Source organism: Hydractinia symbiolongicarpus, chromosome 3 (genome assembly GCF_029227915.1).
Source record: "Hydractinia symbiolongicarpus strain clone_291-10 chromosome 3, HSymV2.1, whole genome shotgun sequence".
In the NCBI taxonomy this organism is placed as follows: Eukaryota; Metazoa; Cnidaria; class Hydrozoa; order Anthoathecata; family Hydractiniidae; genus Hydractinia; species Hydractinia symbiolongicarpus.
In genome coordinates this window covers 16748809-16774345 of record NC_079877.1, presented here as the reverse complement: position 1 = coordinate 16774345, position 25537 = coordinate 16748809, and the positions used below count along the sequence as shown (strand labels likewise).

Below are 25537 nucleotides of genomic sequence, written 5' to 3'. Positions count from 1 at the left end.
TTTTAACTTTCGTATTTATTAAAGTAATTCTAGTGCATTACTTTTTCAACATATTTTTTTTCTAACACTACTTTTCGTTCTTAAACTTTAAAAATACAATCTCTAACGAAGCTCCTTTTGTTGCCGCTTTTTGTTCTTAAACTTTTAAAATGCGATCTAAAAAAAACATTTATATTGCCGTTCTTCGTTCTTAAATTTTTAAAATGCGATTTATCGAAGCTTTTCTAACACCGTTCTTCGTTCTTAAACTTTTAAAACGCGATCTAAAACAGCATTTCTATCGCCGCTTTTTGTTCTTAAACTTTTAAAATGCGATCTAAAAAAACTTTTCTATCATCGTTCTTCGTTCTTAAATTTTAAAAATGCGATCTAACGAAGCTTTTCTATTGCCGTTCTTAGTTCTTAATTTTTTAAAATGTGATCTACAAAAGAAAGATTAATGCTAGCTGTATACCCTAGATTGTTATGCATAAGTTAAAAAAATATAACACAAAAGAAGTATAATTATATTTAAACATCCGCGATCATTGTTGAATACACTCTTATTTTTATAATAGTTCTATTATGAAAAAGTGTTAATGGCCTCAATAGCTTCGAGAATGACATCGAGACGCATGCATCGCTAAGCCCACTCGATACAATTTGAAAGTAAAAAAACGTCCATCTCGGGTCGAGAATACTGCCGCGATACACGAAGCGCGATGTTAAACAACCTTTTTCCAGTACTGTACATCATTATATCGAATAAAAACATAACATACCACAATTGGCTTTATTAGGCATTGTTTCATCATCACTGCAAAATGAAGTATAATGAGCATTATTGGCTGAATCATAGTAACTTGACACATTACTTGCTATGTTTAGTTGTGCAGCAGCAGCAACAGAAGACAAGGTCCTTGGTTTATGAATGTTGTAAAGCCATGGTTGGAGATTATCGGTGTTATTGTAATTGTTCATTCTAAAGGAACAGGAAAGTTTGGCATAGTTTAATTTTGTGTTGAGAACAATGGGTTTTGGCTAAAAATGTATTACTGACTTTAAGATCCTAAACAATGTCACTAATTTAATGTGTGTAACATCAGATGTATACCACAAGGTTTATATGACAAACACGTAGTTACAGTCAGTATCAATGCTAAATGCTAACACTCCAAGCTCTGCCATATTTTGTTGGATTGCGATCGAACTGGCGGCCCCATTTGGTACCTTGCCACAGAAAGCCTGACACCCTGAGGGGCCAGTGCAATGCTAAACCAGTCCGCGTAATCCCACTCAACTATGATAATGTGATTCTTTATACTCTGTTAAATGATTACAGTAAAGGTTTTTTCTTTTATGGATTGCTTTAGATATCAATCCTATTATCATACTAACTTTGAGCAGAAATTATCCATCCACACTTTTATAGTCTCTGGCATGACTGCCTCTGGGGGCGAATGCTCTACCAGAAGGCCACCATTTGGATATAATGGATATTTTGGGTAGTATAAGATCCCAGAGGAACTGGAAATAAATTTTAAATATATATAGCTATTCTTCTAATCCTTCTTAAAATATGTCACTGATTTTTAATAAATACATATTTCTTTTTTTTCAAGGAATTCTTTGGTTACTGGGGTGGACATGTTCAAAAAACATTTTGGCCAATTGTGAACATTGGTATACCATGTTTCATTTTTATCTCCGTAACTGACTTGGTACTTCCAATAAAATTCTTGAATACATTTGAAAAATAGAATAACAAAATTTTGTAACAGTGAAGTTTCTATCCTTGTAGTTTGTGTACACTATGAGTACACTATGAGATATAGCTGTACAAACTCAAACAAGAGAAATGATAAAAAAGTAACAAGTGTATTTTTTTAAAAATGATAAAAAGCTTTATAAATGCTTGAAAATTTATTTTTATGACTTAAAACTTGGTACAGGCATAGCAAAATGATAAATCTGTAACAGGAAACATATTTAAAATGTTAGGTTTTTATCTGAAGATTGCAATTGTTTATTTTTTCATTTGGAACATAAATTAATAAAAAACAACGGTTTCAACCTTATGCTACAACATGAAATATTTTCTTTTCAGATTTGAACACAAAAAAATGATAAATATATAACTAAAATAAAGTTATTGTTCTATACTCTACGTTAAATATACATGTTATACTTTATCATTAAAGAATTTAAAGAAGAAATGGTTCTAGAAAATCAACCTTTTTTAAGAAATTAACTAGGTAAGCTTTAAAAATGGTTTCTAAGAATAAATATTGGTGATAAACCTGTAACATTATATGTGTAATTGGTAAAAATGTAACCTTGATTGCATTCTCAGTTACTTATATATCTGTATATTGATAGAGATGAAAATTTAGGAAAAATCTTCTTTCTCACTACAGTACAGTCCAGATGTAAGCGTACGCGTACGCTCAAGTTTCACACCTTTTTCTCGGAGGCGGTAGTTGTTTGTCTTTTGTTCTTATTAATTATCTTGCGAGTCTTGTAAGTCATTAACTTGCGCGTAATAAACAAAAGATTATTGAAGAAAAAATAGCTTATTATAACTACGCGTAACTATTGTTAAATAGTGATATCATAAGCATTCCCAATATTTTATTATTTATTTTTTTATTTTTATTAAACGAATATTTATACTGGATATACATGTCAACTAAAAGCTGTTATAAATATGTGTCCAGTTAAAATATATAAAAAGACATTAAATATAAATATATATACATAAATAATAAAACCAAGTATGATAGACACACAAGAATCAAGGACCGGTCATAAAGAAGTAAAGAATAAAAAATAAAGAAGTCGGGTGAAAAGAGTTTAAAAAACCTAGGAAAAAAGATTGAAGGCAGAGACAAACTGGGAAACCAATTTGAAGACTGGCTAAAAGACCTAAGTATTATAAATAAAAACTAATTGAAATGTTCATTTAAAAATGTTTTAAAATCAGACATGCCTAAAGAACGGGCCTCTAGAGGAAGCGTATTATAAATTTTTGCTCCCATGAAATAAAAACTTTTTCTGGCATACTCCGTTTTAATTTTTGGAATAGTAATCAACTTTCTGTTATTTCTCGTGTTCATTTCATGATCTTGAGCGTGAAAATAGTTCTGAAAAACATTTGTTGCAGTACCATCAAGACTCGTTTTGACAACCAAACACGCACGTTTTTTATTTTCATTTACTATTGATTTAAGCCGATTGTTCGGATCACTATAATCTCTACACCTATACACAACACGCAAAGCTCTCCTGTGCAGGGAATCCATTTTGTTATGCTGAGTGTTCGTGAGTCCCAAGAGATGCAGCCCACAATAGGTGAACGTTGGCATCACCATACTTTGATAAATTGACTTTGCAAATGTTATCAACTCTATCAATGTGACACGAAGAGCCATTGTTTAATATTTTTATTAAACAAATGTTTTGCGTGGAAACTAAATAAACTAGCGAGAAGGCATTGTTGGTTGCGCAGGTTAAATAAAGCTTTTAAGCGATAGAAATTATTATATTTTAACAAAGATTGAAACTTTAATTTTAATAGAAATGTTTTTTTAGATCGCATTTTAAAAGTTTAAAAACGAAAAACGGCGATAGAAATGTTTTTTTAGATCGCATTTTAAAAGTTTAAAAACGAAAAATGGCGACAGAAATGTTTTTTTAGATCGCATTTTAAAAGTTTAAAAAACGAAAAACGGCGATAGAAATGTTTTTTTAGATTGCATTTTAAAAGTTTTAAAATGAAAAACGGCGATAGAAATGTTTTTTTAGATCGCATTTTAAAAGTTTAAAAACGAAAAACGGCGATAAAAATGTTTTTTTAGATCGCATTTTAAAAGTTTTAAAACGAAAAACGGCGATAGAAATGTTTTTTAGATCGCATTTTAAAAGTTTAAAAACAAAAAACAGCGATAGAAATGTTTTTTTAGATCGCATTTTAAAAGTTTTAAAACGGAAAACCGCGATAGAAATGTTTTTTTTTAGATCACATTTTAAAAGTTTTAAAACGAAAAACGGCGATAGAAATGTTTTTTTAGATCGCATTTTAAAAGTAAGAGCTTGTGTTTTTTAAATATATCAGATTAAAATCGCATTACTATAAGGGATCGTCTCATAATGTTCGTACGTAGTTCGTATAATTCGTATAAAAAACTTCGTATCGATTTATTAAATCTTTCGTATCATTTTATTTTTAATACGAACTTTTTCGTATCATCAAAATTACAAGTTCGTATAAAGTTCGTATCATTTAAAATAAAGTTCGTATGTAGTTCGTATCATTTTTAAAGAAGTTCGTATAAAAATTTGCTTCTACGAAGTTCGTTTATTATAATTGGACTATTATCTATAGTTTTATATTGAAATTTTTTCAACAATTATAAAGTTCGTTTCGTTATACGAACTTCGTTTATTCTAATTGGATTTATTATCTAAGGTCTTTAAGGATCGTCTCCACGGCATCGTAGAAAGCAAAAACATCTCTGTAGATCGTTTAAAACTCATGAAAACAGGATCGTAGAAAGCGAAAAGATCACTGTGGAACGTTTAAAATTCATGAAAACGGAATCATAGAAAGCGAAAGAATCGCCGTAAATCGTTAAAAATCATGAAAACGGGATCGTAGAAAGCGAAAAGATCGCCGTAGATCGTTTAAAAAATCATGAAAACGGGATCGTAGAAAGCGAAAAGAACGCCGTAGATCGTTTAAAAATCATGAAAACGGGATCGTAGAAAACGAAAAAATCGCCGTAGATCGTTTAAAAATCATGAAAATGGGATCGTAGAAAACGAAAAAATCGCCGTAAATCGTTAAAAATCATGAAAACGGGATCGTAGAAAACTAAAAGATCGCCGTAAATCGTTAAAAATCATGAAAACGGGATCGTAGAAAACGAAAAGATCGCCGTAGATCGTTTAAAAATCATGAAAACGGGATCGTAGAAAGCGAAAAGATCGCCGTAGATCGTTTAAAAATCATGAAAACAGGATCGTATAAAGCGAAAAGACCGCCGTAGATCGTTTAAAAATCATGAAAACAGGATCGTATAAAGCGAAAAGATCGCCGTAGATCGTTTAAAAATCATGAAAACAGGATCGTATAAAGCGAAAAGACCGCCGTAGATCGTTTAAAAATCATGAAAACAGGATCGTATAAAGCGAAAAGATCGCCGTAGATCGTTTAAAAATCATGAAAACTGGATCGTATAAAGCGAAAAGATCGCCGTAGATCGTTTAAAAATCATGAAAACGGGATCGTATAAAGCGAAAAGATCGCCGTAGATCGTGTAGATTGAACCTATGAATATGCAATTTTACTAGTCTTTTCAAAGAAGTCAACCTCGTATATTTTACTTTTTTTATTTCTGGTTTCGTTTAAAGTGCGTATTATTTCTTTTCGTCTTTAAAAAAAATTGTTTAATTCTTTTGTTTCTGGTTTCGTTATTATGCGCAATCACGCCGGTACTTTTGAAGTTCGTTTCAAGATCGTATAGCAATTTACTTTGTTCAAAGTTCGTATCATTTCATTTTGTACGGTAAAAAAAACTTCGTTTAAGTTCGTATCATATATTAACAAAGTTCGTATAAACTTCGTTTACATTTTTTATTTTAAACGAAGCACTTCGTATGACATTCGTTTCACGAAACGAAGTACTTCGTAGCGTTCGTATAATTATACGAAAAAAACATACGAACATTTTGAGACGATCCCTAATTAGTTTCGTTGGTAAAAAAAATTAAAATTCAATGGCCTTCGCGTTTAATTTATTCTCGCGCAGAGTATTGTTTTTAAACAATGTTTCTTGCTATGCTTTTGTTTTTAAAACGAAGCAATTATTTTTGCGCAATTTGAAAGGAACTTGCTATCCTATTGTTTTTTTTAATGAAAGCAATTATTTTTGCAAGTTGAGCCGACGCGTACGCTTACATCTGTACTATACTGTAAGTTGCTGAACCTAAAAGACAATCCTGGGTGTTAATGGCCTTTATCATTTGCAAAGTTGTATATTGATAGAGGGTGAAGGGTGAAGGGTCTCTTTAAGAGACAAGAGATGAGTTGAACTCCACCATAACTTAGTTTAAAGGGGCGATTGTGGAAGTCCCCTGAAATGCCACATAGTGATGGTGTCACTTTAAAAAACACCCAGTCCGGTCTGTGAACGGTTGGCGCTAGGAAGGGCATCCAGCTGTAAAACAATGCCAAAGACAAACTGCGTAAACGGGGCTGGAACTCTAAAGAGTAAAGGTGTCGCGCACGGTAGGAGAGATATCAGGTGTGAGCATCGTCAAACCGTTACCCAGCCATCACATCACAAGGTAGATAACACTAGGTTGAGGATGGCTAGTGTAAATGTTGGTACTCTGAGAGGTAGAGCAGTCGAAGTAGTTGAAATGTTAGAACATAGATCTGTTGAAATGTGTTGTGTTCAGGAAGTCAGGTGGACATGAGCTTCAGTAAGATTTGTGGAAGGTAGGAGGGCAAGGTATAAGCTTTTTTGGATTGGTAATATTGATGGATATGGAGGAGTTGGCATATTGAGTAGTGGGTAGAAAAAGTAATAGATGTTATGCGTGTTAATCGTCGTATTATAGTGATAAAGTTTTTGATAAGTAATAGGATTGTCACTTTTCTGTCAGTTTATGCTCCACAGTGTGGACTCAGTGAGAAAGATAAAGATAAGTTTTATGATGAGTTAATAGCAGTCACATCAAAGTTTGGAGACATTGAACTTGTCATGGTGGGCGGCGACTTTAATGGTCATGTTGGGAAGTCATCTGAAGGTTATGTAGATGTGCATGGAGGCTATGGATTTGGGAGAAGAAATAAGGAAGGGGAGAGATTGCTTGAGTTTGGAATGGGAATGGACATGGTGGTTTGCAACACATCATTCAGTAAGAGACAGAGTAGGCTGATAACATATGAGTCAGGTAGTTGTAAGACACAGATAGATTACTTCCTGGTTAGAAAGTCAGACGTGAAAGTTATATTGGGGAAAGAGTGTATTTCCCAGCATAGGTTGCTGGTTTGTGACATTATCTTAAAGAGTGTTAAAAAAGCCTAGGGAAAGTACAGGGCCCGTCAAAAAGTCTGGAAGCTGAAGGAAGAGATTGTAGCAAGACAATTTAGTGCAAAAGTTCAGCAGTTAGCCCACAATGGTCAATGTGATAGTGACAATGTTGAAAGTACTTGTACTACTTTGAAGAATTGTCTTCTAGAAGCTTCTGATGATACCTGTGGGTGGACGAAAGGACCAGCTAGACATAGACAGACTTGGTGGTGGAATAATTAGGTTGACCAATGTATAAAGGAAAAGAGGAAACTTTGGAAAGAGTGGAAGTCAGTTGGTAGTAAAAATATTTACTTAGAAGCTAAGCGTTGTGCTCGTACAGCAGTGTATAAGGCAAAATCAGAAGCAGAGAGAAACAGATTTGCAGATGTGTTAAGAAGGGAAGACCAGCGCAATGAGGTATTCAAGATAGCAAAGCAAATGAAGAAGACGATTCAAGATGTTGTAGGTGAGAAGTGTATACGTAATGATGAAGGTGTTTTGGCTAGCACAGAGGAGGAGAAAAGGGTAGCTTGGAAGAATTATTATCAGAGGTTGCTTAACACTGAGTTTGATGAGGATAATTTGTGGATGAGGATGAGGATAATTTGTCTGACGATGATGTTGTAGAAGGGCCGGCTATGCAGATCAAGACAGTATGGGTAATGGAGGCTATTAAGAAATTGAAGATTGGCAAGGCTGCAGGAGTATCAGGTATTGTTGCAGAGATGGTAAAAGCATCTGGATATATTGGAGTTGAGCTTATTACAAGTCTTGCTAACCAGATTATAAAGGATGGTGCTATTCCGAGTGAGTGGCAGTCAAAATTAATAGTGGATTGTTTCAAGGGCAAGGGTGATGCATTAGAAAGGGGTAACTATAGAGGTTTGAAGTTGGTTGATCAAGTAATGAAAGTTATTGAAAGAGTGATTGATAAGTTACTTAGAGAAAGAATTGATATAGATAAGATGCAATTTGGTTTTGTTCCAGGGCGTGGCACTACAGATGCAATATTTTTACTCTGACAGGTCATTAATATACCCCGTCCAACCCATGCTAGCATGGAAAACGGACGTTAAGCCGAGAATGATGATGATGATGATGATGAGACAGCTTCTCAGGAAAAGTATTTAGGAAAGAGAAAGAATCTCTATTTTGCCTTTGTAGATTTAGAGAAAGCTTTTGATAGAGTGCCACGTAAAGTTATTTGGTGGGCTATGAGAAAATTAGGTGTGGATGAGTGGCTAGTTACGATGGTACAGTCTATGTACAGCAATGCTAGAAGTCGTGTCAGGATTAACGATTCACATAGTGATGAATTTAGTGTAAATGTTGGTGTACATCAGGGTTCTGTTCTTAGTCCTTTGTTGTTTGTTCTAGTCTTAGAAGCGCTGTCGATGGAGTTCAGAACAGGTTGTCCATGGGAGATATTGTATGCAGATGATTTGGAAGAATTAGTTGAAAAGTTTGAGAAGTGGAAGAAAGGACTAGAAGAGAAAGGGCTAAAGGTAAACACAGCAAAGTCTAAAGTCATGATTAGTAGCATTGCAGCCAAGTGTGACCTTGTAGTTGAAAAGTAGCCTTGTGGAGTTTGCATTGGTAACTCTGGCTACTTTTTTAGCTATTTTTTTCTGGAGTTTTTTTCAACACCCTAACCTGGGTTGTAGTAAAGTAATATATTACATTTTTCGTATAAAACGACTAAAGAATTTACAAGGTTAAGAATGTCGTCTATTGGGTGAGTCAGTAAGTAAGTAAGTAAGCAAATAATAATAAATACTGGAAAAATTTCCTGAAAAAGCAGATAGGCATTTACAACAGCGTGCTCAAACGTTCTCAATGACGGTACATTTTTCATTTGCAGCAAGGATAGCACAGCAATCCGGGTCATTTTGTTCCAGGGGCGCGGGAGGTTAAAGGCGCTTTCACTTTTAACGTAAGTTTGTCTCCTTACTCTTAAAAAGACAATTTCTCTCCAGGTAATCACATACTTATCAAATAAAATGATAAACCCAAGTGTCGATAATCTTACCAAAAAAACAGGTCCCTGATGTGGCGGAGCAGGATTTTTTTCTTACGTTTTTTCTTCCAGCAATATTTATTTTAGCAAGAAATTGCAAAAGCTTCTGACCTTTGTCGCCGCCTTCTTTAAGAAGTCACTTTACAGAAAGCTATTGGACACTTGGGATTTTGTAGGGGTGTAGAATGGCAAAAGCTCCTATTCACTGAATTGATATTGTCAGTGATTTCTGGAACTTTTTTGATTTTATTATACGCGGGGGCAATGGCGAGACATGTACTTGAAGACTCAAAATTTCATTTGCCGAAGTGAACTCAGTTAGGCCTGTTATAAAACCTTACACGTTCGAAGGGGTGAGATAACGTAAACGGAGCGTAGATGGTGTAGTGGTACCGCATTCGACTTGTAATCATAAGGTTTCAGGTTCGAGTCCCCACTCCGGCGCACTTTAAATGCAGTGTTTTTAGCCCATTTGGTGCAATCTACTGACCGCTAACCGGCTTGTGTGGTAGGCAAGCAAGTTAGAGCAATGCTATACGTATCTCTGGCGGTAACGTAACATAGTTACAGTTACTTCCCGTTATTTACTTGCTTGCTTGCTTACGTAATAAACAACATGTGATGTGTTCGTCTGCGTGTGAAAAAGCTGTGAAATATTTTAACATTGTTCACAATCGAGTAAATAGTTGGGTGTGATAGCGCCTGGTTGACATTACAAACTCAGACAAATTTGACTTGGGAAAATGTGACTGAATTAGCGCATATCTTACTAAATTTGCAAACTTAATACAAACAACCACAAATTTTCGTGAATTTAGCTTAACATTGCAAAATTCGCTAAAATTATACTTTACTGTGTACTCTTTGTAATTTCTAAAGTAGCCCCTATCCGTGCTAATAAAACTTCGCCACAGATAGATTCTTACGCCGAGATAAAAAGGATGCTTTTAGGATGAATGTTGAAACTATCCCTTCATGCCTTAAAGCTGTCAGATATATTTAAGAAACGTAATTGCCATACATTTTTGCAAAAAAAGTAAGACAAAATTGTAAGTTTTTTTGTAATAAAATATAGGTATGTCTCTCGTCTAGCTTGCTGTCTAACAAAAACACAACATTGATACTGTCATCACGCGTTCAGAATCATTCGAACTAATTTCTTGAAAAGAGAGTCACGTTGACGTCTGGCTGGCTTAAGTGTAATTATTTTAGTCCTCACTCAAATCTGACCAGTCGGTAGAAGTATCCGATATTTCAGAGTCGTTTTTGTTCGATTTTTTCTTGCTCGACCCACGGCTACTGTTCGAGCTACGAGAATGTCTTCGCGAACGTTTGCTTTGATCTTTACTCCGTGATCGCGACCGTGAACGCGTTCTACTTCGTTTGTGTCGGCGAGATCGCGATCGAGAACGAGAGCGTGAACGACTTCGTGAATAAGAACTTCTACTTCTTGATCGAGACCTTCCTCTTGAATGTGATCTGAAATGCACAATATGATAAGCATGCAGATGGTTTATCATAGCACTTGTCCATTCTCTACTGAGAAGGATTCACCTGATGTCCCGGTTTCATCAAATTGAAACAGAGCTACTTGGGGAGCCGTAGGCGAATAAACATGTGAGCGCTGCCCACAGATAGGTCACCCGGATAGCGCGTATATATAGATGAAGGTATATCATAGGACATCAATGTGCCCATTACCTTCATAGGCGTGTTTTTCATACAATGATGTAATACGCAGGCTTGACGCTTTCTCGGAAAACTATTTCTTAACCTTCGATGTTGAGACTAGTAAAATCTTCTAACTTCGACCAAAGGTGTTTGCGAAAAATATCGAGTAAAAAAAACCAGCAGCATCATGTATGGGCATTCTTATTTACCTTGAACGAGAATGTCTTCTTTTTCTTCGATCTCGATCACGCGAACGGGAACGTGATCGAGGCGACTTTTCATGACGAGTGTTATCCCACTTGTTTCTAAAACAACGACAGTACTTTGGATGAAAAAAAAATTAAAATAAAAAAAAATAACACTATGTTACTTTGTCTTGTTTTAAACATCTAAAGCAGTCTTCGCAAAGTTTTTTCTTTCGCTTGAACATCATTTTCTTGTACACCATGATTCAAAATAATTTAACGGGAGATAAAAAACGGTTATCTTTTCTGCCAACCCATAAATGGCTATCCAATGAAATTAACAAAATTTAACCTGTCTCTGCTTCCTCGTGACTTTGCAGCATTCTCACTTCGATAACCATATGCATCTCGCTGGTTGTAATATTTAAACACCGGATGGTTCGGATTCACGAAGCTCGGATCATAACCACCGGATCGAAAAGCACGTTCCGGATCGAAATCTGTCCTGTTCGGAACGGAATATGCGTTGCCAGGGTTTCGGAATACATGAAGAAAGTTACAAGCTTTACCGCGTGGACACAATCGTTTGTCAAAAAGACCTAAAATAAAATTTAAACACACTGTACTGCAGAAATTTTGTAACTCAAATATTCGAGTTACAGTCGATTGAATTAGTATTTAACGATTGTTTTCAGGTCTGACATAAATTAAATCTGAAAATTAATATCGTATAACCAAGCCCATACCACATATAGAAGACTTCCAATTTGTCACCGGAGACAGCTCAACAGATAGCATACGCCCGGCATAGTATCGTCCATTAAACATACGCAACGCTTCCATTGCCTCGTCGTGATTTGTAAATTGCACATACACATTTCCTCGTAAATGTGGTACATAGTTTTGACAACACTAAAAATTTCAATGTAAAATTTTACAGCAACATATTGGCAAATAAGAACGGCAGATTGATTGACCGAAACACCATATAGATCAGGCATAGTTTCTTACCCTTTTTCTGCTGGTATAAAAAATCTTACTTTAAACATAACCACATTACCAGCAGCTCGAAACTCTCCAATGACGTCATCATAAAACTTTTCAAATTCGTGAATCACATCGACTTCGTCATACTAATAACACAAATAAGATATGAGGGGTATCAGGTATTTACAGAAGGTATATCTGTCTCGTTGACATCAACCATTAGTTTATTATCATGTTTTTTAATTTTGAGCTGATCGTTACTGCTATGGTGCAAAATTGATGATTACGGCATACTAATTTACCTAAGTAAGTTTGATTACGGCATACTAATTTACCTAAGTAAGTTAGTCAGCTGCTGTTTAAACTTTTAACCGATTTTAGGAAAAGAGACTGTCTTTAGGTCGGCTTTAAAAAGGAAATTTACCTCTAAGCCAGAGTCGTTATTTCTCTCGTTTAGCATAGGGATAGCTAAACGAGCATCTTGGAAGAAATTCTGTATCAAGATTGTCGGACTGTTTTCAAACTTCAAATGAATTCGAGAACATCTAAAATATGTTACAACGTCCCAATAAAATATGACTTGCTATTATATCATGACCCTTTTTTATATAAACATTGCAAGGAAATTGTAAAAAACAACAAACAAAAAAGGATGCACGGGTAAACTTAAACAAAGCCTGACTTTCACTACTACAATTTCTTTCTCGAATAATTGTGAATTACCTTGGTCCAAACCGGCAAGCACCAGTCTTTAAATAAAACTTGCAATTTCGCGGGTCCTAGAAAGCAGTTTCTTTTTAATGAGGCATTGCCAGACATAGCTACATATAACTTTAACATCAACTTGGAGAGACGAAGTTGCACTTACGCTGACGTGTTCTGCACTGAACAGCTCTGTTCCAGAATGTTGCCAGTTAGTAGAAGCGGCATGTGTTCTGTTGTTGTGACGTGGCTCAGGGTTCGAAAATCTTTGACCTTGCCCACCCTAAAGAACAGAAGGAGTAAAAGTTATGTCAAATCAGAGATAACCACTCCTTAATGGAAAGTAAATTTGACGCTGTACGCTCTTCTATTATTCAGGTCTGATCCACATATTGAAAAGGGAGAAAAATTAGCGCACTAACTTGTTGTTGTTTTTGTAAGTTGTCCATCTCCTTCTTAAAGACTTCCTAAAAACAAAACAAGTTTTTCAAATAACATTCCCAACACCAAACTGAGATGAAGGTAAGACATAGAAGGTAACAAAAGCACATTGATGCTTCTTCTCCCACACCACAATTTTCATGGTCACTGACCCTCCATCATACTTAGTCATCACCATAAAGCTGCTTGCTTTAGGGATTCCATCTAACATTATATGCGTTAAGGGCAATACAAAAATACACAATACTCTCAAAACATATATAACATTGAAGATGCGCTTCAAGTAACAGAAAAGATACAGTATTGATTCGTGCTTCCAATGTCGTCATCTTTTATTTATTTATACTAACATTTTATTTCAATTTTTATTTCCATCTGCAGTTACAATTTAAAAATATATATATATATATACATGTACACATGCATAATACAGCAAATGCTAGGACGGAAATTAGTTGATCCAACTAAAACCATTACAAATACTGATTCGTTTTAGCCTTGTATTTTTTTGTTTCGAACGTCTAATTGATAATTTAATAATACAGAAAACATGGCTTCTCTCATGTAAGTCAATTCAAGGTTGTATTTCGTTCTTTTTTTGAATGGCCACTTCGGTTTGTGAGATGAAAAATGGCGTCTTCACAGCCTTCTTGGGAGCAAACTACCTAATTTTTTTTTATTAGGTTTAATAAATAAGCAGACATGCAAAGATGTTTTAAACACTTAAAATGCTAGAATACTAAAACATTTATTAAGAAATACACTTTTTCTTCTCCACAGACGAAATGGTTAATACTTTTCTTAATTCCTGCGATTTCCTTATGTACAAAGAAACTCTACTTAGAATTATGTATGCCAAGCAATAACATACGAATTGTTTTCCTTTTTCATGAGAACACAAGTGTACTAAAAAAATACAATCTTGGCCAAAATTGTTTAGACGTGACGGTTTTTAAGCCATTTTATCAAAATTAGCAACAGCATTAACTGGACAAAGCTTTGCAGCTGGTAGACGTATGCCTCATTTCACACATAGGTTATGTAAATAACACTATAGTTTGCAGAAAGTAGACATTTTGAAATCAGCAACAACAAGGACGTTTTGAAACTTTTGATCTAACCAAACTAACGACAATTTATGCATAATCTCGACATATTTTGACCAGAGTTGCAGAAACTGAAAACGTAAACATACTGCAACCTACACTGTTAAACATAATCTACCATTACAATCTAAAAACATTTCAGTTATGTAAAATGCACCTTTTAATTGGTGGTTGGCCTGCAATAAATAAATATTTGCTAAACATATTGACTGAAGATTATTTGAGATTACATCCAGTTCAATATCGTAGCAATATTAAAACTATTAAAAATATAAACATATATAGTTATCAATATATACAGATAGTATTTTAAATATTTACAAGATAAACATTACAAAGTACTCCTACAGACTAGCAAGCTTTCAAACAAAAGAAAAGATTGAATTAGAATTAGAAAAAATAACCTAATTTCCTTACACGAAAATGGTTAAATTTCTTGGATTCCAACGAAGAGATATCTCTTTGTTCAAAAACACTTTCTAGCTATGATATTTATGCTGTTAAGTATTTTTGCAACAAACACTGCAAAATTTATTCCAGCCAATCTCACCTCTTTCTTGTTTTTTGTAGCATTTGCTTCTGCCTCCACTTTTTCTTTATCCTCCCATTCACGTTTTATCTTTTCCTAAACAAAATTACATTGACAAATTAAAGCTGGAATTTATATACTCACAACTCGTAAGATATCAGTGATGTGGCGAGCAGAGTTTTGATATTGGTATACCGGTGTGGACACCCAAACTCAAATGTCCAAAAAATGGATAGATTTAAACTTTACAGGAGAAGAGTAAGCATCCTGTCAACATTCTTTTACATATTTAAGGTAATTGTTGCACTAATAAGTTTGAAATGCTGTAGGGTGATAAAATAGTGGAGGTTGTTATGCAGAGACCTTTCTGTCAGCTTTTTCTGGCTCCTCCAGATATGTGCATATTTGAAAGTTTGTTCATCTTTGTTTTATAGCTTTAAACATTACTATGGGTTGTGGTGGATACATAGATATCTTTCATTCAGGAAATGTTACCTTGATATTGGTTTTAAAAGGAGAACAACCAACAATTTTTTTTCTTTTTTATCATAACATATACCATAAAAATACCCTGATATGAATGTTTGTTTTTAAAAACACAAATTTGGTCTAAAAATACCCAAGTGTTTTCATACAGTTTCAATATATTTTACATTGACGTGTGACATCACTATTGTGGGAAAGGTAAATAGATAGAAGATATAAACAATGAAAATTGGTGTGGCGTGTATGCAGGAATCTCCTCAAATAAAGCAAACAACCTGCGTTTTGTTCTTGAAGTTATATCAAATTAAAATAATGTTCTTGTAGTTATAAAAATGTTAGTAAATTATGTTATTATGTGTATGATATAAACTTTTTTATAAGGAAAGGAAAAGCAGTTCTGCATGTTTATATTAATGGAAACGACAAAAGTAGAATTATGTATAATATTGCAATTCTTTGTCTTCCTCTTAGCTTTTTTAAAATTATTTGTGGTTTAACAGTAGAAGCCATGATTTACTACCTTCTTCCTGCAAGAGTAACGTCAGAAAATTGAATGTTTTTATCAATAACTGTGGCGATTACTTTTGTTTTTAAATGCAAAAAGCGACCATAGTGGAGAAAAAAATAACAGTATATTTGACATTTTGAAGGCTTTTAATCAATTTTAGAGATTAATTACGTTATAACTAAGATATTACTAGATTCCTCAATCAAAATCTTAAATTTTTTGACATTGGATCCCCTTCAAACCGCACATAAAATTTTATTTTACAAAGAGAGAATTTTATCCAAGCAAACAGCAGCAATAATACTGCTGAAATAAGCTCGACAATAAACCAACTTTCATATATAGGTAGTTCTAAAGGAACAAAGTTTGAAAACTTCCACGTCTTCTGCACAAACTTTCACTAGGCAATACAAGCCACACTAAATAACAGATTTTATATAAAAACATGAACCAGCTATTTTTTGTATGCTACAAGTTACCTCTCTTTCTTGTTTCACCCTGAGTTTTTCTTCTTCTTCCTGCTTTTTCTTTTTTAAACTATCAATTGCTTCTTTCTCTCTCTGCAACCATGCTTGATGTTCTTTTTCCCTATGAGAACATAATTGACCCATACTTAGATTCCAGTAAAGTCATATGACAAAAATCGGTTGTAACACAGGTGTGAGGAATTAAAAATAAAACCAGAGGAACTTTAATTGCAATGAAAACCTTTAATGATGTAGAAAATTTAATATCCTTTAGAAATTTCTTGCAGAACATGTTGGTGAAAGAAATCTTGTATTTGTATGTATTTTTTTGCCTTATACTACACACATGCTAAGCTTTTCCTCAAAAAACCTCCTGCATAACAATTACCTTCGATCTTGTTCTTCCTTCTCTTCTTCTTCTTTCCTTTTAGCTTCTACTTTTGATTGTATTCTAGGAAATTATTTATTTAAAAACTTATAACAATATTGAATACCATCCAAAGGCTATCACAACTTTCTTCTTAGTTTGAAATACCCAAGATGTAACTTGATAGTTGTCCATATACATCAATTATTGTATTACAGTCTATATACACCAAAAATTATATTGATTACCTGTGAACAACAAAATAGAATAAGCATGTATATAATACCTCACATCTCTTAACCCTATTATTCAGATTGAGGGGATTGGGTTAATCTCAAGGTTTTAGGTCTGAAATCTCTGATTGCCTCACATAATTCTCCTAACTTTCTTTAGCTGCTAACGTTTCAATCTACAGTCAGACCTGCATTGTTAGTCACCTCTATTGATGACCTATACAGTGCCCACTTTTTTCCTCTTTCCTGAGTGACCTTCTTAGACATGTTTAACTGTTTATGGCATTAAACAATAAAAAATAAATTTCACCATATTGTGCCAATTATGCCCTGCGTTGGAAGGAAAAAAAATGAATATCTATCTTCTTTTTAAGAACAGTGTATAGAATTTAAGTATATTTCCACTATGTGAATTTTTTATGTTATTTTTTCAACTTTGTGCTTTGAGCCCTTTTTACAAAATCTTTACAAATAAGTACATTAATATCATCTCACAGCGCCTAAAATACATCGACGCAGCTATATTTCAGTTTTTTCTATTTCTTAGGTTTTGAAAATACCAGCCTCAAAGTGTATATTTTTATTTTTTGAGGGTGTGGGGTTGTATACATATTTTTGGCAAAGAATGTTATTTCATCATACTGTATTTTTCCATGTATAAGGGTTTGGGTCAGAGTCAGACTCTGATTTTTAGTTTGGTTTATTTATTTAATTTAGTTATGTACCTTATAGTATTGATGATGTAATCATTTTTCGATTTTTTTAATTTTATAAAAGACTATGTTTAACGCAAAATGATAACTAAGTCCCTGGCCTATACGCAGAGAAATTTACTATATATCCATTGCCTATAGAAGTAATTTGGGACTAGACCTTTCTGAATTTTTGCTGACATCTGTAATAAAGCATGTGACTGAACAAGAATATGAGGCTGCCATCATGAACTCTGCCAAGTAACTTTGAGAATATTTAACAGTTATTTTGCCCTCTCCCAAACCTTTGACCAAGTCACACAGACCCCAATTGAGTAGGGCTAAAATGTAGAAAAGGTACAGTTTATTCACCCTTTCGGTCACTTTGGAAATAATGGGTTTAATAAGAAACATTGATTGTATAACTAAATATTGTAAACTCAAAGTGTTCCTAAGTTTAATTTACAGTATTCAATAATTATAATACAGAAAGAAAGAAATATTTGAATTATAACATCGATTAACATAAAGCTCTTAAAATTGTCAAACTGTATCACCTATATTAGAACAACATCTACAAGTGAACTTAAAGGTTACCTCCCGCTAAAAATCAAGTTGAGCTCAAATGAAACATCTTTGAAAGTTGTCTAGAAGTCTTTTTATTTTTCTGAATAATCTTTATCCGTTCTCGAAATATATGTCTTAAAAGTAGCGCTAATTATGCGAAATTGTGATGTCATGAGTATGCATTGAGCATAATTATGGTAACTAAATAAAAAAAAATATGTAAAATGTTTAAAACCCGTCAAAGTGAAGGGCAAGAAAACATTTTTAACTCTATATGGCTTAAATGAGCATACTCATGACATCATGCGTAATTAGTGAATCTTCTTAGTCCAAATGCTAAAGAACCAATCAAGATTTTTAAAAAAATATTCAAATTCCTATACAACCTTTCAAGCTCTTTCATATGAGCTTAACTTGATTTTTCATGGGAGGCAACCTTTAAACTGAACATTTATGCAACGGTGTTAGAATATTATGATTCTAACAACTGTCATGCTAGATAATGTCTTGAAGCTTTACAGCAGTCTTTGTAAAAGCATGTTGTTTGAGGGTTGTTGTTGCTACATTCAAAAGGAAAATAAGATAAAATGGGTGACATTGTTTTGATGTTGAACAATTATTAAGTTTTACAGATGTAAAACTTAATAATTTTAGGAGATTTTAGGGAAATTTAGGAGTTTATCACACATTAGGGTTCGAATTTAGCAAATTGTAATTCGCAATTTGTGAATCGAAAATGTTGTATTTGCGAATCGTTTTACTAAGGAAATGTTAAATTGCAGGTTACATTTTTTCACCTATTTCTATAACAGTTGCTGCAACAAAAAAATCATTATCAAGGGATCAATTGCAAATGTTCTACAGAGCTCCTAGACAATTGTAAGGGTTTTTCTCCTCTGTAGTCAGCAATTTTTGCGAACTGACTTTATGTTTCTAATTCGAACCCTGCACATTGTAGTAACTAATGTAAATTTAGTTCATCAGTGCTGTTGCAATATATATATTATGCTCATTTTCTTGTCACAAAACGTAATGACGAAAACCTACCACTTGAAAAAAAAGGGATGCCAACATGAACAATTTAAAGATTTTTGAGGAGGAATTGATATTTTGCATCTAAATTGCTAATTTTAGGTGTGGCAATCCTAGTGAAATACAGCTTTGTAAAACTAAGGACTTTTACAACAGAGTGACAAAGTCCAAAGTTGTTATATACTTCAAAAATGAAAAGATACTTCATATTGAATAAGAAAAAGTATTTACTTGTAGTACTCATCTTCTGCTTTTCTGCGCTCACCTACAATGACAAAACAATACTTTGTATAACGTCAATGTGTATAAGGTCAAGACTATCCACCCTTTCTTATTTACGTCGACACTTGGCAATTGCTGAATGCCTATGTGTTAACAAAGAATGCAGGTAAATAACATATCACATTGAAAATTTTTGCCAACAAGAACAAATTTGAATTAAAAAGACCGCTATCAACTGACCAAAAAATAAATTGTTGGCATTAGACGAAAACAAACCTTCAATTTCCTCTTTTTCCTTTCTTCTGGCATAATCCTGCCTCTCTTCCTTGCGCTTCATCTTTTTTAGATGCCTTCTCCACTTCTTATGACTGTAGAATGGGAAAAGTTAAGGAAAATATAGTTGAAATGAGTGAAAGCTTATTATTAGACAAACACCAACAGTATTCACAAAAAGCTTTTCACTTTAAAAAATTACTTGTATTGAGTATGATCTGCACATTACTCTGCTCCACACATGACTTATTTTTAACTTAGATGCTTTTAGCACTGTTTGAACAGCATGTACTCACAAAGAAAAATATATACCTAAAAAATCTTTTTTAAATCTAAATCGTATTTCATTGTTAAAACACAAAATCATTTAAAATTGTTTATTGTAACAATTGTAATTGAATATCGTCCGAATCAATGAAACATATTATGTATTATAAGTACGATGCGATGCTATAGTAATAGCAATTTCTTTTTATTTTGTGAGAGTTGGATAAATTTAGCATCCAATTAATGCTTAATCTATCCAATTTATTCAAAACTGGCCTGTTAACAACAATAAGGGCACATAATTGTGACCCCAAGTCAATTTTTAAGCAATACTTGACACCCAAATCGCTCTTTAAACGGATTGAAATTTTTATAACTACAGGAATAAAAGGAACAACAAACTATAATTACACTGTAAAACAGCCTATGAAAACGTAAATCATGTGCACTTTTAGCCATGTCACACTCTCAAATTAGCAGTAAGTATATTTTAAACTAAGTTTTTACTCTAAAAAAGACCTGAGTACAAAGTTGCAATTTATCTCTTAATTGATTATAACCTATATCACAAGGCAACAACGTAAACCGAGTAAAAAACAAAAACACAAATTACCAATACCAACAGTTATATATTGGTAGATCACCAGAGTGAACTATAACATGTTCCCTCAGACAAACTGAAACAAGTCTTGTAAGAACGCGAAAACATATTACATTAAAACATCAATTAATGTACCAATAGGATTGTTGATGAAAGATGGAGAAAACAGGGGCACCACACTTTATTTCCAATTATTGTCTTTTCTTCTGAAAGTTCATAATTACTTGGGGCTATTTCTTTTAGACCTGAAATTCAAATCTGTATGCTCCAGGTGCCCCAGTGACACACAGAACCTAATCCATGTGCTGCAACATTTAATGTGGTTTAAAAATATATATAGCTTATATTTTTTATATAATTTTTGCATAATTAAGAAACCAAAGCTCTTTGTAAACAAATATGACTGTTTCAAAAGCGAAAGTGGTAGCGCTTTTAGCCTTCTTTTTTAAATGTCATTTTCAATTTTTTTTTCGGTGGAGGCAATAATTGACGTATGGCGTTTGCATCTATTGTAGATAGTTCTCCTGCTTCATCATTTTCTCCCCATATATTCTGTAAATATAAACCACAGCCTTTCGCAAGCATCTCCATAGACTGCATAAGTATTATTAACAATAACATTGTGCTTTCACTTTTAAATAAGTCATGTTTACATTTGAAGCGGTCCTGTTTGTTTGTTTTTTTTTCATAATTAAGTCTCCCATGAGTTTTTTAATTTATGCAAAGTATTCACAATGGTTTTTCACTGCTAGAGTTTCACTGGCGAAAAAATGTGCACCAAAGAAATGGGTTTTCGGGCAAGAAGGCTTTGACCGTAGTAAGTCATATTATTAGTTCTGAGTGCTCTAAATGCTCCAAGTGACTTCATCACTCTTCCATTTCTGCAACATCTTTATACCCACTTTCTTCAAGTTCAGAAAATATTTCATCATATGAACAATATTCTGAGTTTGGCTATTTTTAAGTGTTTTTTGTTTCTTTAAATTTTTTTAGCACATTTCTTTCTTGAGCATTAACACGACAAATTCCTTAAGGACATCAGAAAAAAATAGCTTATGAACAAATCAAAAAATTAATTGCTATGAAAAATTTATTAGTTTATTAAAAGTTTTCTTTGGATTTCTTAACGTAAACAGAATCAGTTACAAATGCATTTTTAAAAAAGTATCTTTGTCGGAACCACTCCTCAAGTGAAAAAGATATAAAAAAAGAGAGAGAGCTAGTTAATATTTTGTTAGGGTTAATGTCTCTCTACAATTTTTTCTTTTTTAGGCTTGATTGACATTTTTAACTATACCCCAATCATGCTCATTGCTTTAGTTTCACTAAGTGCCCAAATTGAACAGCAAATTTTTAAATATTTGTTTATTTGTCACATCATGTTTTTTTAAGAATATACAAGAAAAACATTTGTAAGCAAAGTGCACCTGAAACACTCAGGAACTAATTATATTTTTTATGTATGGACTAGTTGGATAAAAATATTAAAAAAAAATTGGGTTAACTTTCCTTTTAAGAATGAAAGTCTGCTTCATCCTTTTGCAGACCAAACATAAAATTCAGTCTTCAAAGTAAGGGGTTCTAGGTGTGCCCTTCATATCTGCGATTGTAGTGCGCCCTCCTTAGATAAAACAACATGATTGCATTAAGAAGGAAAAACAAGTTCAATAACAATTTTATGTAACTATAGAACTTTTTAAACTTCTCCAAACATTCTTTTAAAAAAAGAGTGAAAAATAATAAAAGGGCAAAATATATTTGCACTGCATACAATATAATCCTCAACAATTTCTTTTTAGGTAATAATCTTAACTATTAAAGCAGACGACAGAGGGAAAGTGTACTAAAGATCTGTAACAACCAACACTATTAACACTATATCATTGCTTTTGGGTATATAAATTTAAAAACTTGAAATATTATAATTACATTGTTGAAAAATGTAAAAAAATAGTCCATCTTTACAAAAGGCTGCATATAACAGAATCTGTGTGTCTTTTTACATCGATATCATATTTAGGTACATTCTTATCCTGATTGTTTACACTGAGTGAGTTGCAGTCACTAGTTTGTGTATTTTTGATTCCTTGCTCTTGAGCAATCATATCATTGTGAATAACAAGAAAAGTATCTTTGTATCTTTGTACAAAAAAGAAACAATCAGAATTTTCTTTCTCGAAAGTTTTCTGCATTCAGATGTGTTTAACTCGGTTCAGTTGACAATTAATTTTATCTTTTTATTCTAAAACAGAATGTAAACTATATATTATATATTACGTTAATGAAAACACATCTGCGACGATATTTCGAATGTATTTCACATCTTTATCAAGTCAGGAGTAACTTAAAATTTAGCTTTGCTGGTAAAACCACGATTATTTAACAAAGGGTTTATAAATAATAGGACTGGCGGAAATTCTGGTATAGGGCTTTTTTATGCTCTGCACACTATTTTCTGCAAGCCGCCTGAACCTCCAAGCGTTTGTGGGAATTTGAACCTTAAAGCTTACCTCCCGAGAAAAATAAAGTTGACCTAAATCGATTCATAACATCTTCAGAAAAAACAATTTAACGTTTATTTTGTTAAAATCACTACAGTATTCAAGAAACCAGACAATGTTTACCTCATGTTTTTAAGCCTTCACCTCACTTATTTGCCATTTTGCAAGTGAGCATTTAACAGTGTAATTATGCACCTGACGTCACTAGTTAGAAGCTTACATTCGGACCCCCGGGATGAGAGGCGAAACTTTGCGGGTGTGATGTGATGTGATTTGTAAAAAAAAGTTCCATACGTTTGATGAATAAGGACGAATCCTTCTCTTAAATAGTAATATGGCTTCTTGCCCACTTACCTAGGTGTCTTAACCACTAAAAGAAACAAGGTTTATTTTTTTTTTCAACTTTCCCAAAGATCCAAAACAACGAACTATATGGATCAAACTGATTAAGAGAGAGGATACACTTCCAAAGAATTTTAAGATCTGCGAAGCTCATTTTACTTCCGAGTTCTTTGATTTTAGAACTGAGTTTGAAAGAAAAAACAAAAAGAAGGTTAGAAGATTTTTTCATTGTTATCGTCATTCATCGAACTCATGCGCTATTATCTAAATCGAATATGTTTACATATCAAAACTCACTGATCAAATTAAAAATATTCGCGGATTCTAACTCGCAACAGCAACGACACTCTGCTTCGCTCGTCATTATCTTACACTTTCCACACTTGCACCACGTCCCTACAGCAACAGCAACATGTGAAGCAACTTCTTCTTGAATAGTATCCTCATCACAGCTCTCCCAACTGAAATCCGAGTCAGTGCTTGGTCTAGTATTTCGCCTGCTCAAATTGCAATTCTACAACATTTTCCCTGTCGCTCATTTTTTCTTTTTTTTGCGTCACAGCTTCTCAGTATTGGAATTGAATGATGATTTCTCAACCAAAGTTAGTATTCATTTTCAAAGTTTCCTGGTATTTTCACAGGGGTGAACATACTCATTACCAATGAATTTTACTATTAAAGTTTGAGTAAAAAATTTCAATGTGGAAGATGATTTACGATCTTCTAACAGGTGACGTCAGAGCACTCAAGGTGAAGAAATTTATAAAACAACATTGGGGATGTTTTACCTCGTGTCAGAGGTGAATTTTTTAATCTTTGAATAGGCATTATTAACTTATAAGTGCGAATTAAGGAAAATAAACTTTATATTCGTAAATCACGTATGAATATAAGCCAATTTAGGTCAACTCAGTTTTTCTCGGGAGGTAAGCTTTAACCACCACAACATATATAGAGTTCTTTCAATATTAAATGCAAGAATGACACGCAAATTTGTGAAGTGTTCAAAATTTTTGCTTGGCGCTGTAGTTTAGTGGTTATAACTGAGTCAAACTGTAAACAACTACAAATTTCTGCATGTCTTCTACACATTTATGCAGCCTTTCTTACTAAAATACCATAACTATTCTAATGAGGGTGCTGATTTGCTGGAAATGCTGCAAAAACCACAGGCTGTCTGACTGCTTCTGGCTTGTTAACAAACTTTAAATTTCACCCGGAGAAACCCGAAACAACATTTTTTCAACATTTATTACCATGCATATATAATTTATTCTTGTAATGTTGAGCAGCGTAACAAAAAGTGAAGATAAGGTAATATAAACAAAAGATGAAAAGGTAAAAAAAAGTTAACAAAACAACCTCTTAGTATAAGAAAATTACTTTGTACATATAACATATTGGGTCACAGCTAAGCAAGTGAAATTATCATCTGGGAGTTGACGTCACCACAAGCTCTCCCATATCATTGGCCATGAAGGAATTTATTTACATTCGAACATAAAAAAGGCAACAAGCACGAACCTTCTTTCCTAGGTAATATTTTGCAACTTTACCATCAAGTATATAACATATTTGTCATACAAATTAGGTTTACATATAATCCTAACAAAGAGCACTATGTCACATTAGCAGTGTTGTCCAATGGGCAGAGCAGCGGACAATTTTATTGCATCTGGCAAAATGACAAAACAAGAAACAGAGAAGAAAGATACAAAGGATACAATATACCTTAATTTTTTAGTGCTTTGTTCTGTTTTATCACACAACAGATTTTTCGTTTTAGCTCCTGTAACTGCGTTAGAAATTAAAATGTTTTCATCATTCTTTGTCGCGAAAGCGACGGCCATATTTAATATCCATACCTTCTAAAAAAGCGCGTGCTGGTTGGTACTACTTTATGTATGGAGCATAAACTTTTTTTTTCCTTGGTCATGTGCGTCCTGTAAAAATATCAAAAACGTAAGGAAAAGAGCCCTGGGGACGAGGATGGCTTAAAGGTAGTTTTGTGGTGGTGGTAAAATGCCAAGTTAAAACAACCCGTTTGATGTTTTTTATGTAGAACACAAAATTTGATTTTTTGATAAAGACTTTCCAGGGGCAGCGCCACATTTTTTAAAGTGCACGGCCATTTAAATCGGAGGCATAGTGGGATATTTTGAGATTTTAGTGACAATCAACAAGCGAAGCGATTTGCCAAACAGAGATAGGGAAATTTATGTTCTAGCACAGCCCTAAAACGCACAGTCTTGCACGCCCACGGTCAGCCACAACAAATCC

The 25537-nt window shown here is 33.5% G+C and overlaps 2 protein-coding genes across 5 annotated transcripts in view; both read right to left on the bottom strand.

The window, feature by feature from the left end:
* LOC130636003 (uncharacterized) overlaps nt 1-9217 on the bottom strand; it is a 49244-nt gene extending 40027 nt beyond the window's left edge. The window contains exons 1-2 of the mRNA XM_057445571.1: nt 9091-9217; nt 762-961 (exon numbers count right to left, since the gene is read on the bottom strand). Of these exons, the coding sequence (XP_057301554.1) occupies nt 762-960 (199 nt within the window). The 5' untranslated portion in view covers nt 961; nt 9091-9217. The remainder of the gene's footprint in view (nt 1-761; nt 962-9090) is intronic.
* An 837-nt stretch (nt 9218-10054) lies between these two features.
* On the bottom strand, nt 10055-25163 carry LOC130636004 (U2 small nuclear ribonucleoprotein auxiliary factor 35 kDa subunit-related protein 2-like). 4 transcript variants are annotated; one of them, XM_057445573.1, is made up of 15 exons: nt 24989-25163; nt 19550-19641; nt 19283-19316; nt 16549-16611; nt 16173-16281; nt 14721-14795; nt 13046-13090; nt 12790-12906; nt 12645-12700; nt 12346-12466; nt 11975-12067; nt 11681-11846; nt 11287-11533; nt 10959-11054; nt 10055-10557 (listed from the first exon to the last, which is right to left on the bottom strand). In XM_057445573.1, exons 1-15 carry the CDS (start codon nt 25105-25107, stop codon nt 10287-10289), a joined length of 1704 nt encoding a protein of 567 aa, XP_057301556.1. In that variant the 5' UTR covers nt 25108-25163; the 3' UTR covers nt 10055-10286. The 4 variants fall into 4 exon arrangements, with proteins under 4 accessions (XP_057301556.1, XP_057301558.1, XP_057301559.1 ...); XM_057445575.1 differs by having other exon boundaries at nt 24982-25122; XM_057445576.1 differs by having other exon boundaries at nt 24973-25099.
* Nucleotides 25164-25537: the final 374 nt, after the last annotated feature.